Below are 16,572 nucleotides of genomic sequence, written 5' to 3'. Positions count from 1 at the left end.
CTCGGATGCATGCCGATGCTGGGTGGGCAGCTGCACACTCATCAAGGGGCACTGGAAGGAGTTCTGCAGCTGCTGCAGCTGCACAGGGACCTCTTCCACTTGCTGCTACTTTTGGTTTTGTTTTGAATCAGTTTATTATTAAAACCAGTTTTGAAAACACAATTCTAATACGATTCTAGTTTCTACACATCTTTCTTTCTGAGACTAAACACTTCAAGACCTCCTGTAGGCAGAAGTTTCTGTCCTGTCAGCAGCTCCCAAATAAACACACTGAGGCTTAGATTAATTACAAATGCTAGGCCGATAGATCAGGCTTATTACTAACTAGCTCTTACAACTTAAATTAACCCATTTCTATTAATCTGTGTACTGCCATGTAGCTTGTGGCTTTACCTGTCCTCCAGCAAGTCTTGCTCCCTCTGACTCCACCCTTCTTCCTCCCAGCATTCTCAGTTTGGCTGTCCTGCCTATACTTCCTGCCTGGTGACTTTATTCTTTATTAACCTGTCAGTTCTTTATTAACCAATGAGAGTAATATATATTCACAGTGTACAGAATGAGTATTCCACAGCAACCTCCAACTGTCTGGGCCCACACTACATATACCCTGACTCCTCATATCTTGGTTGTCTGGGTTAGAATGGCCAGTAATGGAACCACACCCCAAAGTGACTGAGCCCTTTGAGAAAAAGTTAAATAGCCACTAATCCATTCTAAATAAACGCTGACAGGATGTTCCTGCCCTAGAATTAAACTCCATGTATCAAATGCACAAGCTTGGTCTCTGACTCCCATTTATTACACGTGAAGGTCACTGATCTGGAGTGCCACTTGTCCTGAGGAGTCACAGTGAACAGCCAGGATGTCCTCTAAGAAGGCCACGATGGCCCCCTTGGCTGTGTCTCCAGGCAGAGTCTGCACTCTGCGTATGTACTTCAGGGCCACTCTGACCATCTGGTCTCTTTCCTGTGGGGTGTGGACTGCTCCGGGATCGTCTCCCCCTGTTCCTGATTTTAGGAACTGTAGGATGTAGGACCGGATCATCTCCCCATTCAGCTCAAGAGTTTCCAGAATGCAGGGGAGGTCAGAGGCACTGGCGAGGCTCAAGAGGTGAACCAGTGCCTGGCAGATGTGGGTCCGTAGGCTGGCACAGTACTTGAACTCCAGGAAGTCTGTGGTGTCCTCACTCTTCTGCAAGGCAGTGACCAGTGCATTCCAGATCTGAGCGAACTGTTCTAGAGACCCGTACTGTGCTCTCTGGCTTGGAATGGAAAGGGCTGCGGCAGATCTGATGCGCACTTTGAAGTTCTTGCAAGACATCACAACCGATGTCAGGGCCTTGTAGGCCTGGGAGGTCCATGGGGCTGACCCTGGGAAGAATTCAGACACTGAAACTAGTGAAGGCTTAGAGATAGGCAGGGGGGGCAGGAGACGGGTGGAGGAAGCATGCATTTTGTGTTTACCCCACTCTCATAACCCCACTGGCTATTTCAGTAGTAATATTTCAATACTTAGTCATCAGGGAGTGGCACTATTTGAGAAGGATTAGGAGGTGTGGCCTTGTTGGACAAAGTGTGTCACTCGGGATGGGCTTTGAGGTTTCAAAAGCCCATGTCAGGCCTAACTTTTCTCTCTGCTTGTGGATCAGGATGTAACTCTCAGCTCCATGAGTGCCACCACAATCCTGCCGTGATGGTAATGGACTAAACCTCTGAAACTGTAAGCAAGGCCCCAGTTTAATACTTTCCTTTTATAAGAGTTGCTTTGGTCATGGTGTCTCTTCATGGCAATAGAACAGAGACTCAGACTCCTCATAAGAGCAGGGCAGTGAAAGCCAACCTGTGGGATCCCAGGGAAGGGACTGAATACTGACCTCTGACTTCCCTCTTTCCCTAGACAAGCCTGCAACATGATCAAAGCCTCTGCTATCCAAATAGGATTTTATCTGTCCAAAGGGGCAAAGCCTGGTGGGAGATGCATGGATGGCACTGTACCCAAACTGCTCCTGGCAGTCAGTGCATGGCTGCACACGGCATCAACAGCCCCATTCCTGCTAGCAAAGAGAGTACTCCCTTCCCAGACAGCACTAGGCACCGACTTACCACAGCACATTGTGCATTTTCTTGTTAAGACATAAGATCACTTCTAATGTCAAGACTAAGATGCTTACACGGTCTTTTTCCCATTTCTGTGCTTCCCCCCCGCCAAATTAGCATGTTTTCCACCCCCTCAGAGGTGCTGCTCGCCACTCTGGCTTATGTGTCTCACTCCTCAAGACGGATGGCAATTCTCTCAGCCTGTTTCCTTCTTTGCTGCCCCAGAAAAACAGACTCTTTCCATTCTGTGAACACTAGTGCCATTTACAAGGGCCTCAGCTCTCACTGTCCAGCCTGTTCCCGCTCCATTCTTACATGCTTCCCCACAGCCCTGCAGCCCCCAGGCAACGTCTCCACTGTCTCCAAGGGTCTGCTCTGCCTGGACATCCTGGGAGGTAAGGATACTGGGCCACCTTCCCTTCACACGGTGCCGGCTCTGCGGGCCCATGTGGTTTTCCCCTCTCGGGGACACACCCTTAGCTCTCCAATCCTGTCAGAGGCAGAGATGTAGGGCCAGTGCTGGCATTCCCAGTGGCTAGGGTCTGTGCACAGAAGAAATTACTAGCCCAAGATGACATGCCAACCAAGGCTTATGGTATTTAGGACAGTATGATGGAGACAGAAGCCCATAGCATCTATTTATGATCCCAGAACTTGTGAGATTTGAACTTGCGCCCTCTCTGCCAGAGGTAACATTGTAGATTTGGCCAATTTCCTTCCCATCTTTTCTCCTAAGTATTTAATGAGATGACATTGTAGAAACAACTTAATATCCTGTTTTAGTTTGCTTAACATATGAAGTATTTTCTCAGATTATGAAAATGATCTTTGTAAATATACTTTTAAAATGGCAATAAAACACCTCATCAAACACAATGACTTATTTCATCTTTCCACTAAACTGGATTCCTGCCGTTTTCTAGTCCTGGGACAAAAACCATTGTCACAAACGTTTTTAACAACAGCACAGACTGGCATATGCCTTCCCAAGAGGGAAAGAGAGGGAACACAGCTTACCGAGTGGAAGGGCAGGGTTTTTAAAAACATTCCCCATCGCGTAGCAAGCATTCCACCGGACTTTCATGGCGGCCTCATTTACAACAGTAGAAATCAGAGTCTGGATAGACTCCTCGATGATCTCAGCAAACCCGGGTCTCTCTATGTGAGAGGGCTGTAGAAAATGAAGCAAATTCCCAAGGGCCCGGACTGCATTGCTTTTGACCTAGCATAAAACATAAAAGGCCTCAGAGTTATTGTGCTGGAGATGTTTCAGAAAGTAGAAATTCCACTTTAAAAAAGACCCCCCATGTCTTAAAGCAAGGGAATAAATGAGACCTGGAACTGTGCATGCTCAGCTGACCCAGTGTCTGAGCCCACGCTTTCTAAATGCACCACGTAACAGCCACATGCAAGCTCTTTATCTTTCTCATTTATCAATTCCATTTAAGGATCTACTTTCTCTTTCTTTCTCTTTAAATAACAGACGTGCAGTATGACGATGAGGGAATGCTGGTACTTTCCGTGGGACAGGAGGCACTAGAATAAACTGTGCAAGTCCGGAGTGGGCGGCATACTGAGTGCCTGCGAACACTGCTGGGCGGTTGAGGACCGTCAGACCACCCTGCTGGAGCAGCGCGGCTACAAGTGCGCACCCTCCACATCTGGCGCGTACCTTGTCTTTGTCCGTGGAGGCTTGTATCGCAGACTGCAACATTTTCAAGAGCAGGAGCCCAGAGAACTCATCCTGAAAACTGGGGTCTGGCGAGTCCCTGTTCCACCCATGGCACACGGTGGAGTAAAAAGAAAACATCACTTAAATGTGTTCACACAAAGATACAGTCATCAAGTATACGAGGATAAAAACTTCAGGAAAACAGCTTGACAGATCTTTTTAGATTATACTGAGAAGTTACACATCTTATTGTTTGTCTGTTTTTGAGACAGGGCCTCATTATAGAGCTTAGGCTGGCCTGGAACTTAGTATGGTGATCCTCCTGCTTCAGCTTCCTGAGTGCTGGGATTGCAGGCAATGTGTACCACATCTAGGTTTCAATCAGACAGTTCCCCATTTAAGAATGTAACCACAGGGGATATCTCAAGATAAACATTTCACGCCTGAAAGTATTCACTGCATATAGATGCCCAGAAGCCCAAGCAGAACAACCATTCAAGAAGAGGATGGAAAAGGATGTGTCCCTCGGTGCGCTCTGTGGAACATGTGTTTACTAAACATTCGGTGCAGAGGATGTCTCTGTGTGCAACACACATCTCTTGTGCAGAATTAGGTGACAGAAAGTACACCAGCAGCCACCCTAGGGATGTGACGGTGTTATAGGAAGGAGGTGGATTTTACACTACATACCCCTTTGTACTGTTCCAATTCTTTTGACCAGTGAATGTATTCCTTAAATAATATAACCCGCTTTCTCCAGTGGACTGTCACTGGGTACATCAACTGCACTCCAGGGCAGGCTTCATCCACGCTCAGGAGCAGCTGATAACACAATATGGACTCCATGGGGTTTTTGTGGGTAATTTTTGTCTTACTGGTTTTTTGTTTGTCTTGGTTTTTGTTTTTTGTTTGTTTGTGAAAAAGAGAGAGAGAGAGACAGAGAGAGAGAGAGAGAGAGAGAGAACAAACATGAAGTTGGGTGGATAGGGAGGTGAGGGAGATCTAGGAGGAGTTGAGTTAAAGGAAAACATGATTAAAATATATTGTATGTAAACATATTTAATAACAAACAAACAAAAAACCTCTGGATCCTAAGAGCAGGGCAACTGCTACTAAGGTTTCAGATTTTTACTGTGCTACTTTCTACAGTGTGGGCATACAGTTATGTCAGCACATGGTGTTTCTGAATATATATACTGTTATAGAATAATATGTATTTTAATACATAGTAAGACCCTACTAGGTTTATTGCTTAAAGGAATATCAAAACAAAGTAAAACTGTGCATACTATGGGGGAATTCTTGCTAATTCTTTCATAGTGAGGATGAAAGACACCTTTTAGGAATTCTGAAGCAGATGCCACCCAGGGAAAGCAAGCCGAGCCACTTACATGTTGATGATTAGAGTGTCTGTCAGGTTGCCCAGGGACCAGGCTGCTTTGGCCCGCACGTTTAGTGACTTATCTCGAAGTGACATCAACACAGCATTCGCTGTGTCTGCAACAAATATGACATCCTGTGCAACGACAAACCGGGCTCTGTTACTCGGGGTCACAGTGCTGCCTCTGAGCTTTACAGCTTACTTTCAGAAGGCTATCAGCCTTTACGATAATTTTAATTTAGAAACTAAAAATCTATGGACTCAACATGAGCCTGTGACCATTACCTGTGTGTTCTGTGCTTGGGTTCATTTCCACCTCCTGCATCATTATTCTGACAGGGAAAGTATTTTCCAAACACACTCTTTGTACTACACACCCTTTTTAGAGATGATCATCACACGTGAGAATAAAGGAAAACTTCGCTGCTGTCTTAGACAACTGGGTATTAGCTTTCTCAGTCATTACTTCCACATGGTAATGTCCTCTTTTTCATCTTTAGTTAATCACCCATTAATTAAACATTTGCTACACACCACAGTCCCAGGCAGTGTGTCAAATAACTAACAAATGAAGCACAGGTACTGCACATTGTAGTAGCAATTAAGGAAATCCGATTATACGGCAGGTTCATTTCCTTCGCTGTTCAATGCGGAAGCTACATGCTCACAAATCCACTATGGTAAAGGATCTAAGGGGACAGCGGAGGGCAAGCGGCTTACTCTCACCTGCCTGAGACAGGGGAAGAGCACATAGACGCCAAGGGCCCTGGAGGTCGCAGCTTTCACTAAATGGTTCTTGCTGTCGTTCAGGCCGAGCAACATTGTAATGCACAAAATCTGCTTGTCATTCTGCAGCGAGAAGGTTCACAAAAGGAGAAGTCAGAAATGCAATCACTGTGAGCCGAAGTCTTCCACAAGCAACTGAACACTGTCATCTTCGGCTGACTAAAGGGCAGGTGCCTGGACATGGGGGTTGGGGTTGTGGGGTGGTGTATCTGAGGCATGATCTTGGGTAAGGCACACACAGCATCTCATCACGCTGTACCTTTTAACTGTGTAACAAGGCCATTTTTATCCTTTGCTTCATTAGCGCCACCTCCTTTAGAAAAAGCTAATTTACATAGCTAAGAATAGACCAATAAAGAACAGGAGCAGAATGAATATGCTTGTGTACCCCAAATCAGACTCGGAATCCTCACCCAAAGCAACAGGATGAAGAGGCGGCAGGCTAAGGCTAAGTGAATACCCCATGTGGAGACCTTACACCTAGGTGTTTTCATACTCTGCTATTTCTCATGTGACTCCTCTGCTAAGTGGATACTACACAGCTTTAAAGAAATCCAAGGAGTCCAAGAGCTGGGGTGGAATGGCGAGGATGCAGACTCAAGACTTCCAACTCTGGACACAAAGGATTTCGGAGCTCTGTCTGTCTTCAGAGCTGTGCCGTTCACAGTTCACACCCACACCTGCTGTCTAAGGTCCAGGAAGCAAGGCTCGCCTTGGGGAGTAGACGTCACTGCCCTCACTGCCAACTCAACAGAAAGAGTTCTAGAGCAGAGGCTGAAAGATTTCAAAACAGAGTCACACTGAAGCCCTGCTGCCCGGGACACGGTCCAAGAGTGAGGACATGTGGATACGTTACCGGCAGACTGCTGAAGGCCTCTGGCAAGATGGAGGAGAGGGCGTCACAGGCGCTCGCCTGGAGAGTTGGGTGCTCTGAATTCTGCAAGGCTCGGGGCAAAGGACCATTCAACATCGCAGTCCAGAACTTCACCACCTGGAATGGAGGCACAGTTAGAACCACAGCACAAAACCCACAGTCGAACCCATTAGAGCCATGCCCATCAGATGGCGGTGCCTTGGAGATGAGATGGTTTGCTGAAGTAGTAGCTTTCCGTAAGTGTTTTCACTGGTCACCTTCCACAGTGATGGAAACAACTTCCAAAAAAACCAGCCAGACCCAGTAGGAGTACAGTGTAATGGAGTTGATAGCAACAGTGATGATGATGGTGGAGATGATGATGGTGACATGGTGGTGATGGTGATGGTGGAGATGATGATGGTGATGGTGGTGATATGGTGATGGTGGTGATGGTGATGGTGGAGATGATGATGGTGATGGTGGTGATATGGTGAGGGTGGTGATGGTGATGGTGGAGATGATGATGGCAATATGGTGACAGTGGCAACAACAGCAGAAGCAGCTGCTTTTTGGAGGCCTTGTCCCAGGCCAGGCATTGTTCTAAGTGACTGTCATACATCAACCCATTTTAATCCTCAGCACAACTAAATGAAGTCTACACCACTATCGGGATTTCTACCAAGAAAACAGAGGCCCAAAATATATTATAAGCATGCTCGTCAGCAGCAAGGGTCACTGAGAATCCGGCTCTTTCACTGTGACCCCATTTGAGCAGGGAGGCTGTGTACACCAGTCAACGGATCAGAGGGAGAGCTGGAGCTGTTTCCTGTCCCTCCTGTCTGTGGCATTGCCTGTGACTTAATCTGTGTAAGCTTGGGCTCCTCTGCAACCACATGGGGCAGAGACATCTCCCTGAAAGTCTATACTAAGACATGACACTGTGAGCTGAGTCCCAGCACTAGGTCACGATAGCCCTTAGCTGGAGAAGCAGGCTCTGTTGCAGGCACCTGAAGACTCTTCTCATCCTGAACCCCTCAGGCAGGTGTCTATGGTGTCCTTCTTATCCTTTATAAAATCCCTGGGATTTCCAACTCATTTCAGAATTTGTCTGTTTTTCTAGTTTTTGTCCTATAGACTTGGTCCCTGTGCACTGTCTTTGTCCAAGCCCTACCTCAGCTCCTGGAAACCCAGTCTGGACCCTCCCTACCTCAGAATGTGTCAATAGGATGGCTGCACCCTCCTGGGTGGCCAGTTACTCTTACTTTCAGATATTTACACGTGTGGAGTCCCAGCCTACTTTGAATGGGGCCGATCTATGTAATCAATAAGATACTGTGAAGATGACAGTGTGAAACTCTGGAAGCTAGGCCACAAAACATCTATCTTCTGGCTTCTCTTTCTCTCAGATCTTGATGTGGGAAAGATGGATGCCATGTTAGCAGGCCACCCAAGAGCCCCATTGAGACGTTCTCCAAGGAGAAAATGAGTGAACCTTTTACCAACAACCTGTTTAACCTGCTAGGTACATGGGTGAGCCACCTGGTCCTCCAACTCCAGGCAAGGCCACAATGGACTCTTTACACAATCCTAGATTGTTTATTAAGCTTTCTGCAAGCAAACACTGGGTTTACCATTGCTGGTTGGTTGTGTAAATAATCCAGCTACATACTGACTTGTAAAGAAAACCTATTCTGGTTAGTTTCATGTCATGCTAGGTTACATACTAGCTCCTTTTAAAGAACATTAGCATGCACATGTCTACTGAACTATACCTCACAACTGCCAATGCATATAAACAACCGATAAGATTTAAAAAAAAAATGTGGTACATATATACAATCACATGCAATTCAGCCTCAGAAAAGAATGAAATCCTGTCATCGACTGCACCATGAATGGAGGTAATCATATTAAGTGAAATAAGCCAGGCATGGAAATGTAAGTATCACACAGCATCTTTCATTCCTGGAGCCTATACAAGTTAATCTCACAGGAATTGAGAACGGAGAGTGGGTACTAGGGTTCATCAACAGGGAGGTTACCTGTTGAGTAGACAAGGAATAAGAAGTCCTAGGGCTGGTGGGATGGCTCAGTGGGTAAGGGCACTTGCTGGGCAAGCCTGGTGACCTGAGTTCAAACTCTGGAACCCACAGAAAGGTGGAAGCAGAGAACCAACTCCACAAATTATCTTCTAACCTCCACATGTGGCCCTGGCACACATGCCATACCCAGTAATAACAAGTAAAAATTCAATAAAAAAAATTAAAATAAGTTCTGTTGTGCTATCCCACAACAGGAACACCACGGACTTGTTCTGAATTTCATTTATTATTATTATTAGTGTGCACACATATGACGTATGTAGACACAGCTGTCACAATGCACATGGGGACACCAGAGGAAAACTTTGTGGAGCTGGTTCTTTAAGTGGGTTCCAGGGATCACACTCGGGTTGTCAGGTTCGCGTCCTTGGGTGGCAAGCACCTCTACCCACAGCGCCATTTTGTTGGCACACCATGGTTTTCGACACTGGAAGAAATGATATTATCTGTTCCACCTTATTACTGAGTCTCCAAATAAAAAGCACACTAGAGCACTCCGGAGAGAACACGGGAATGGTGGTGTGCTTACCACGTAGACCGGTACCCTCTGCTCGGGAGCCACGTTGGAATCTGGCTTGTACTGCTGTATCAAGCCTGTACTCAGTTCTTCCAGAAGCTGCCAAGATACAAGAAATGAGCTGTCAGAGCAGAGCATCAGCACTCTGGAGGCCACAAACACCATGCCTTCAGTCTGGAGATCCCTCAAATCAACAGGAAAAGTTGTTTCTCTTTCTTTCCTTTTTGGTTTGGTTTTTTTGAAACAGGGCCTCATTATGAGGCCCTGGCTGGCCTCAAACTTAGAGATCCACCTGCTTCTGCCTCCCTCGTGCTGTGGCTAAAGGCATGCACACAATTTAGGAAAAGTAATTTCTAACTAGTTTTTCTCTTCTCAGCAACTATGAGAGAGATTCTTTGAAGGAGTAAAACAGACATCTATGGTGTTAGCCGACCCCACACGTAAGAACCAGGAGAGGAACGCATCCCCTCCTCGCCTGAAACCTGAGAAACCACAGAAGGAACCGTGTCACTCGTAATGAAATTACCTTCACACCATGGAGCTGAATGGATGGGTTTGCTTCGCCCATGCACTTGCAGATCACCTCGCCAAGCTCCATCAGGTACAGCTGAGCCATTGAAAAATAGCCCCTTGCCAGGTGAGCCAAAACCTGCACCGAGAACAGGCGATTAGCGCATCTGAAAGCAGGCAGGGCTGCACAATCCACGAGTGGTCAACAGTTTGGCAGCTGCTCACACCTAACACGGACCGCAAGTCCGGCAGTGGGAGAAGAAGCGAGAAGCAGCCATAATCTACCTACTGCTGGCATCAATCCCATGATGCTTTGCTGGTTCGAGAACTCTCGCTCAAGTCTCAGGGTGAGCCTCTGATGTAGGCTTTATGGGATTGATAGTGAAAGGACCAAGGCCGAAGGGTAAAAGGTCGTGCTCAGTGTCCTCAGACAAACAGTAGAACTGAGCTGGGATGGCTGTTCCTGGCTGTCACCTCGACACATCTGGAGTTAACTAAAACCCAAGTGGCTGGGCACAACTGTGAGGGATTTTTTTCTTAATCAAATCATTTGAAGTGGGGACACCCACTTTTAATATGGACACCCCCCACCCCCCTCAGACAGGGTTTCTCTGTGTACTTTTGGTGCCTGTCCTGGATCTCACTCACTCTAGGCTGGCCTCGACCTCACAGAGATCCGCCTGGTTCTGCCTCCTGAGTGCTGGGACTAAAGGCGTGCACTACTACTACCCGGCTTAATCCGGATCTTCTGAAGTGGGCAGATCCACCTTTAAGATGGGCCACACCTTCTGCTGGCAGCCTATATAAAGGACATGGAAGAAGGAAGCATTTGCTCTTTACCAGCTGGCTCCGACTTCCACTAGCAAGTCCATTCCCTCACTGGCATTAGAGCCTACTTCTTTGGGATTCTGGTGTATGCCATGGACCAGCTAAGACATCCAACCTCGTGGACTGAACACTATTAAATTCTTGGCCCTTCTGTTGGTAGACAGCCACTGTTGGGCTAGCTGGACCACAGCTTGTAAGCCATTCTAATAAATCCTACATATGCATGAAATGGAGATATATGTTCACTCTATCAGCTCTGTTCCTCTCAAGCAGTGGTTCTCAGTCTTCCTAATGCTGTGACCCTTTAATCTAGTTCCTCATGTTATGGCGACCCCCAACCACAAAATTACTTTGTTGTTACTGCATAACTGTAATTTTGCTACTGTTACAAATTGTAATGTAAATATCTGACATGCAAGATATCTGATATATGACCCCCAAAAGGGTCACAACCCACAGGTTGAGAAACTCTGCTCTAGACAACCCTAACTATACACAAGCCTGCGTCTTAGACTACATCTGAGTACAGGGGTAATTTCTTTTCTTTTAAAATTTTTATTTGTTTATTTATTTTATTTTGTGATGAGTTCTTACTATGTAAACCTGGGTGGTCTGGAACTTGTTATGGCCTTGAACTTGCAGAGATGCAGAACCTGCCTCTGCTTCCCAAGTGTTGGAATTAAATACACAGGCCAACATGCCCTGAAAGGGGTATTTTCTTCCTTTCAAGGAGCAATCATTTTTGTTTCAATAAATAGATACAAGAGGACAACAAAGAATCTTAGGGAATTAACTTGAAGTTGCTGAAGTCAAACTTAACCATTATATCCACCTCTCATACAATACTTGCAGTGACTACAACAGTCTGTAACAAGAGAACAGAAAGGAACGCACTCTACAGTTTACAAGGACTGCCCCAAACAAGACAAGAAAGGAAAAGCCACACCTAAAGGTGAGGCCACTTCATGCACCTGCCCCTCAGTCACCCTCCTGAGAAGGAACAGTCCCTTCCATGCAGACAGGAACACGGTGCTTCCTACCTGCAGAGCCTCCAGGCGCATGGGGGATGGTTCGTAGGTGCTGCCCGGGGCAGAGCCGGCGTCGCTACCCGAGCAGGAATCCTCCCTGGGCAGCACCACGGTGGAGATGCAGAGTCGGATGAGCCAGCAGGGCTCCGAAGATGCCCTGGGCGAGCTGACCGACGACGCTTCCTCCAGAGAGGGTCCTGCGGGGGCTTTCTTCCAGCAGTCAGGAGTGCTGAGGTGAGGAGTTGCTGCGTTGCTGCTGCTGAGCGCAGAGGAGCAGGGCTGCTGCAGGAGCAGCTGGACTTCCGGCAAAGGCGCGTGAGTGGACACTATAGCTCCCAAGAGCGTGAGACTCGACACTCGAACGTTAACATCTGTCCAAAGAAAGTCAGCGTATCACCACGGAACCACTGTCATAAGGGCTGTAGTCGCCCCTGCCGGCAATTAAGAACTGCTAGATTCTTCTTTAATTAGGTATAAGGAACTCCTAATTTCAGTTCACAGAAAATATGGGACAATATCATGAAGAAACAATATGAGAAATCAAGAACCTTATCTAGAAGACGACTGACTAGGCGTAACCAAAGTGAATACTAGGAGGAAAAAAAAATCAAAATGGGTGGTGAGGTTTCTTGATTTAAAAAGACCACAGAACCCAGGCATGGAGCTGTGTACTTGAAATCCGGGCACATGGGGGCGGGAGAGATGGCTCAGTTGGTGAGAGCACGTGCTGCTCTCGCAGAGGCCGAGAGGTTGGCTCCCAGCACTCACACAGCGCAGCTCACAAATGCCTGTAACTCCAGTTCCTGGGGATTCTGTGCCCTACTCTGGCCTCCAAGGTACCCACATACACATGCACATACTTACCCACAGTCACAAAAATAAAAACCATGTATCTTTACAATCCTAGCTCTGTGGAAGCTGAGGTGGGAGGACATTTGAGGCCAACCTGGGCTACATAGGGAGACCTCATTTCAAAAACAAAACAAATAGAAACACTATAGTGGTACACTTAGTAATAAAATGTAATTAATCCATGAACTTGAATGATCCCAGGATTTAAAAGAAAAAAGCTATTAGAAACACAAACCAGGGTTGGGGGTATCTCAGTGATTGACGCAATCGCCCATAAGCCGGAGGACTGGAGTTCAGGTCCCAAGAACCCACATAAATGCTGAGTGGGTATGGCAGCCCACACATACTTCCAGCGCTCAGAAGACAAGTGACGGGATCCCAGGAGCAAAGTGTCTAGCCAGAGATCTGGGTACAACTGAGAAACACTGCTCAGTGAACGATGTGGAGAGGCTGCAGAACGTGCCTGATGTCAACCCTGGGCCTTCCCAGGTTGCCCCCCCCCCCACAAAAGCCCATACACACATGCAATCACACCACACATACATAACAAAGGAGAAAAAGGAAAAGCTAAAAGGCCTGCCTTCCGGTTTAGTTTTTTGCATGTGGCTGTCTAGCAGCCCCAGTGCTGCGGGCCGCAGGAATATATCATAAGAACTCAGCTGGTTATGGCAAAGTCACCATCTGGAGGGATCAAGGAATTCCTCCAGAGGAAGCCAAATTCCCAGGAGCTTTTGGTGTTACTTGGCTTGTTATATATCAGCTGTCTTCTGTTATGAAAATCATGTGTGCCTTCATAGTTTTCCCAATTGACTTTTCCCTAAGAAGGGCTAACAGTGTGGACTGATCACTCTCTGGACATACACATTCCAGGTATTTGGAGAACAGCCTCAGGAAAGGCTTCCTCTGGAATCAGATATCTCCCTTGGCCACTTTCAAAGACTAGCAGTAATAACAGTCCACATGCAAGTCTCCTGATTTAAGGTAAATTCCACAAGGAGACACTGCCTAGGTCAGGTGGACGTCAAGTAATAGCTTTACACAATTTAACTTGGACCCTCCTTTCTTACATCCTTACTAACTTTATAGACCTCTAACTCCTTACCTAACCACTTCTAGGAATATTTAGATAACCTTCTGCACTGACAACTATGCTCAGCCCGAACCCCAGTTCAAGCCTCCCTGTAATTATCATCATTGGCAGCATCCGGTCAGGTCCATCTTCAGATGGAGGAAATTACCTTATTAGAGATCTCTGTACTCTCTAAGAACAGACTTAAGCATCCAGGCTACCAGTTTGAGAAGGCCTGACGGATGTGCCAATTAAAATTAACTTCCTCTTTTGCCAAATCTTACCTCCAGTTCCAGATCTCCCTTTAACTATCACCAGAGGCATCTACCTGTACACAGGTTGCCTAGCAACCGAGCACACTTTCCCCCACCCTGCAGAAAAACGGCAGGCAGATAGCTTGGACAGATAGGAGCCACAGGAAAAAAAAAGGCAGTTTTATTTTCTCCCATTGGCCTAGCAACTTATAGATTCTTAAATTTTCTACTAATCATGTTTAAGACTATAGTTGAGTATATAAGATCCCTCTTCTTAGATATTACCTAAATTTAGCCTTTAGTTAATTCATTTCCCCACTGGTCACTTCCCTTTGGGGTTGCAAATGATAATTAATGGTTATTGCCTCTCTATGTGATTCTTATCACCCCTCCGTTTGACCCTGGAAGCCTGGCTTTGCACTGCTAAGGAAATACTGCTTGTGTATATATACCGGGACTCCCAGGGCACTGGAGGACGGAGAAAAGAGAATGGAAGAACTAGATGGGTAAGAACTTGAGAGGAACAAACTGAGATGGGGAAGAACTAGATTGAAGGGCTAGAAGAGAGTACTAGAGGAACAAGATGGAAGATGAAGAGCCAGATGGGGAAGAACAAGATGAGAGAGAACGAGATGGGAGATGAGGAAGAGCCAAATGGAAAAGAACAAGATGAGGAAGAGCCGGGTGAGAGAGAAGGACATGGGAGAGGAGCTGATATGGGAAAGAACTAGATGGATGAGAACCTAGAAGGGACAGAACTAGATGAAGGAATTAAGATAGAACCTAGAGGGGATAACAGATAAATGTAAAGAGAAATTGGGCAAGAAAGGAGCTAAAAATGAGAGCAGAGTATAAGCTTGTAGAGAGAGAATTGACAGAGTAATGAAGTGTATGGACTAAGGAATTTCATGTACACAGATTCATTTCTTTTCATCAAAGATTAATCATCAGCTGGTTGTAGATTCTTCCCGGGCCCTGGGAGGAACTATGCAGGGCTGGACCCCCGAAGTCCTCGATCTCCAGCACCATTAGTTGTAGTTTTCTTGGCTCTTCTGCTGTGATCAGCTGGCGATGATGAATTCGGGTATGTGTCCAGACTCGACTCTCGTCTACTGATCTATATTTTACACTGTCTTTACTGTAGTTTTATAGGAGGTTTGAGGCGTTGACACTCTCAGATCTTTTTTTTTTCCCTCCCAGAAAATGCTGGAGCTTGAATCTGGGGCCTTGCACATTCTAGGCAGGTGCTCCACCCCTGAGCTAGACCTCCACCCTAACTTCTTCTTCTCTATCAGGACTGTTTCCTAGTCCAGGTCTTTTGCCTGATAAACATAAGAACCTATTTGCTGATGTTATACAAAATGACCTGCTGGGCTTTGGATTGGGATTACACTAAACTTTAGATCAAGTCTGGAAGAACTGATACAGAGCCCTATCCACGAACAAGGACTCTTCCATTTCATCCCGCACTTTCTAGTGTTCATATGAACCTTCGATACATTTTGTTAGATTCACTCCTGGGCATTTTAGAGTCTGAACATTTTAACAACGAAAACATTCAAGTACAAAGTCAAACGTTTGAAAGGAACTGTTGAGATGTGTCCATTCCCCTGGGGCTGAAGATGCAACTAAAGAGAAGCAGGTCCAGTTAGATGAGCAGCCGCCTGTACCAGGGGCCTGGGGCTCTAAAGTGTACTCACCCACCACTCAGGACAGGCTCATCTGTGTCCTGATTTACTGACTGCTATAAGGAGTGGGCTGAACTCGGATTCGAGCCTCATGAAAACCTTACAGAACAGGTGCAAGTCTTCATGTTATGGGGAAATCGGGGTTCTAGATGGGTCAGGGCGGTAAGGGCAGAAGAAGTGGGAGTGGGCTATAGATCCTCAGACTGACTCCAGGGCCAGTGCCCCCCCCCCCCCCCGCCCCATAATGTTCCAGAAACTGCTGCACCTTCCAGAAAAACTCTGACTGAAAATCCAGATGTAAGAGGGAGCCTGATCTGATATCTTGTGAACAAACAAAAAGGAACGTTCTAAAGGCAGGAGCTTATAGCCCATACATATGTGTGGGAAAAGTCAAGACACACAAGCAGGAAGTCTGCAGATGAGATGAGAATCAACTTCAAAGGACTTTACGTGATCACAGATCATGTTACAGAAGTCAAGTTTTTGGGTTATAGTTTTTCTCCCCAATGCATGATATCATCCACCCACCTATCCATCCATCCATCCATCCATCCATCCATCCATCCATCCATCCATCCATCCCTCCATCCATCCATCCATCCATCCATCCATCCATCCATCCATCCATCCATCCATCCATCCATCCATCCATCATTTCCCTCCCTCCCTCCCTCCCTCCCTCCCTCCCTCTTACTAAAGATGCAGTTTGTTCACTGTCCTCAGAAGTCAAAGCAGCACTCAGTCAGTTCTCCAGTTCATTCCCTTCCCCAAAAGGGCCGTCGAATAATAGTTGATACCCTTGACAAGCTGAGACTAAGCAAAGATCGTAGAGCTGGAGAAATGCTCTGAATACTTCTCTCTCTCTCTCTCTCTCTCCCTCTCTTTTAAAAAAACAAAACAAACAACAAACAAACAAAAAAACCCGACAGTCTA

At 46.4% G+C, this 16,572-nt stretch overlaps 1 protein-coding gene across 1 annotated transcript in view; it reads right to left on the bottom strand.

Annotated features, from left to right (window-relative positions):
- Window positions 1-776: 776 nt before the first annotated feature.
- Window positions 777-16,572, bottom strand: part of Heatr6 (HEAT repeat containing 6) — a 31,230-nt gene continuing 15,434 nt past the window's right edge. The window contains exons 12-20 of the mRNA XM_028890523.2: window positions 11,789-12,147; window positions 9,937-10,059; window positions 9,423-9,509; window positions 6,792-6,926; window positions 5,876-5,998; window positions 5,160-5,284; window positions 3,769-3,865; window positions 3,114-3,318; window positions 777-1,370 (exon numbers count right to left, since the gene is read on the bottom strand). Coding sequence (XP_028746356.1) covers window positions 799-1,370; window positions 3,114-3,318; window positions 3,769-3,865; window positions 5,160-5,284; window positions 5,876-5,998; window positions 6,792-6,926; window positions 9,423-9,509; window positions 9,937-10,059; window positions 11,789-12,147 — 1,826 coding nt within the window. The 3' untranslated portion in view covers window positions 777-798. The remainder of the gene's footprint in view (window positions 1,371-3,113; window positions 3,319-3,768; window positions 3,866-5,159; window positions 5,285-5,875; window positions 5,999-6,791; window positions 6,927-9,422; window positions 9,510-9,936; window positions 10,060-11,788; window positions 12,148-16,572) is intronic.

Source organism: Peromyscus leucopus, chromosome 8b (genome assembly GCF_004664715.2).
Source record: "Peromyscus leucopus breed LL Stock chromosome 8b, UCI_PerLeu_2.1, whole genome shotgun sequence".
Taxonomy (NCBI): Eukaryota; Metazoa; Chordata; class Mammalia; order Rodentia; family Cricetidae; genus Peromyscus; species Peromyscus leucopus.
This window is presented reverse-complemented; position numbering and strand designations above follow the sequence as displayed.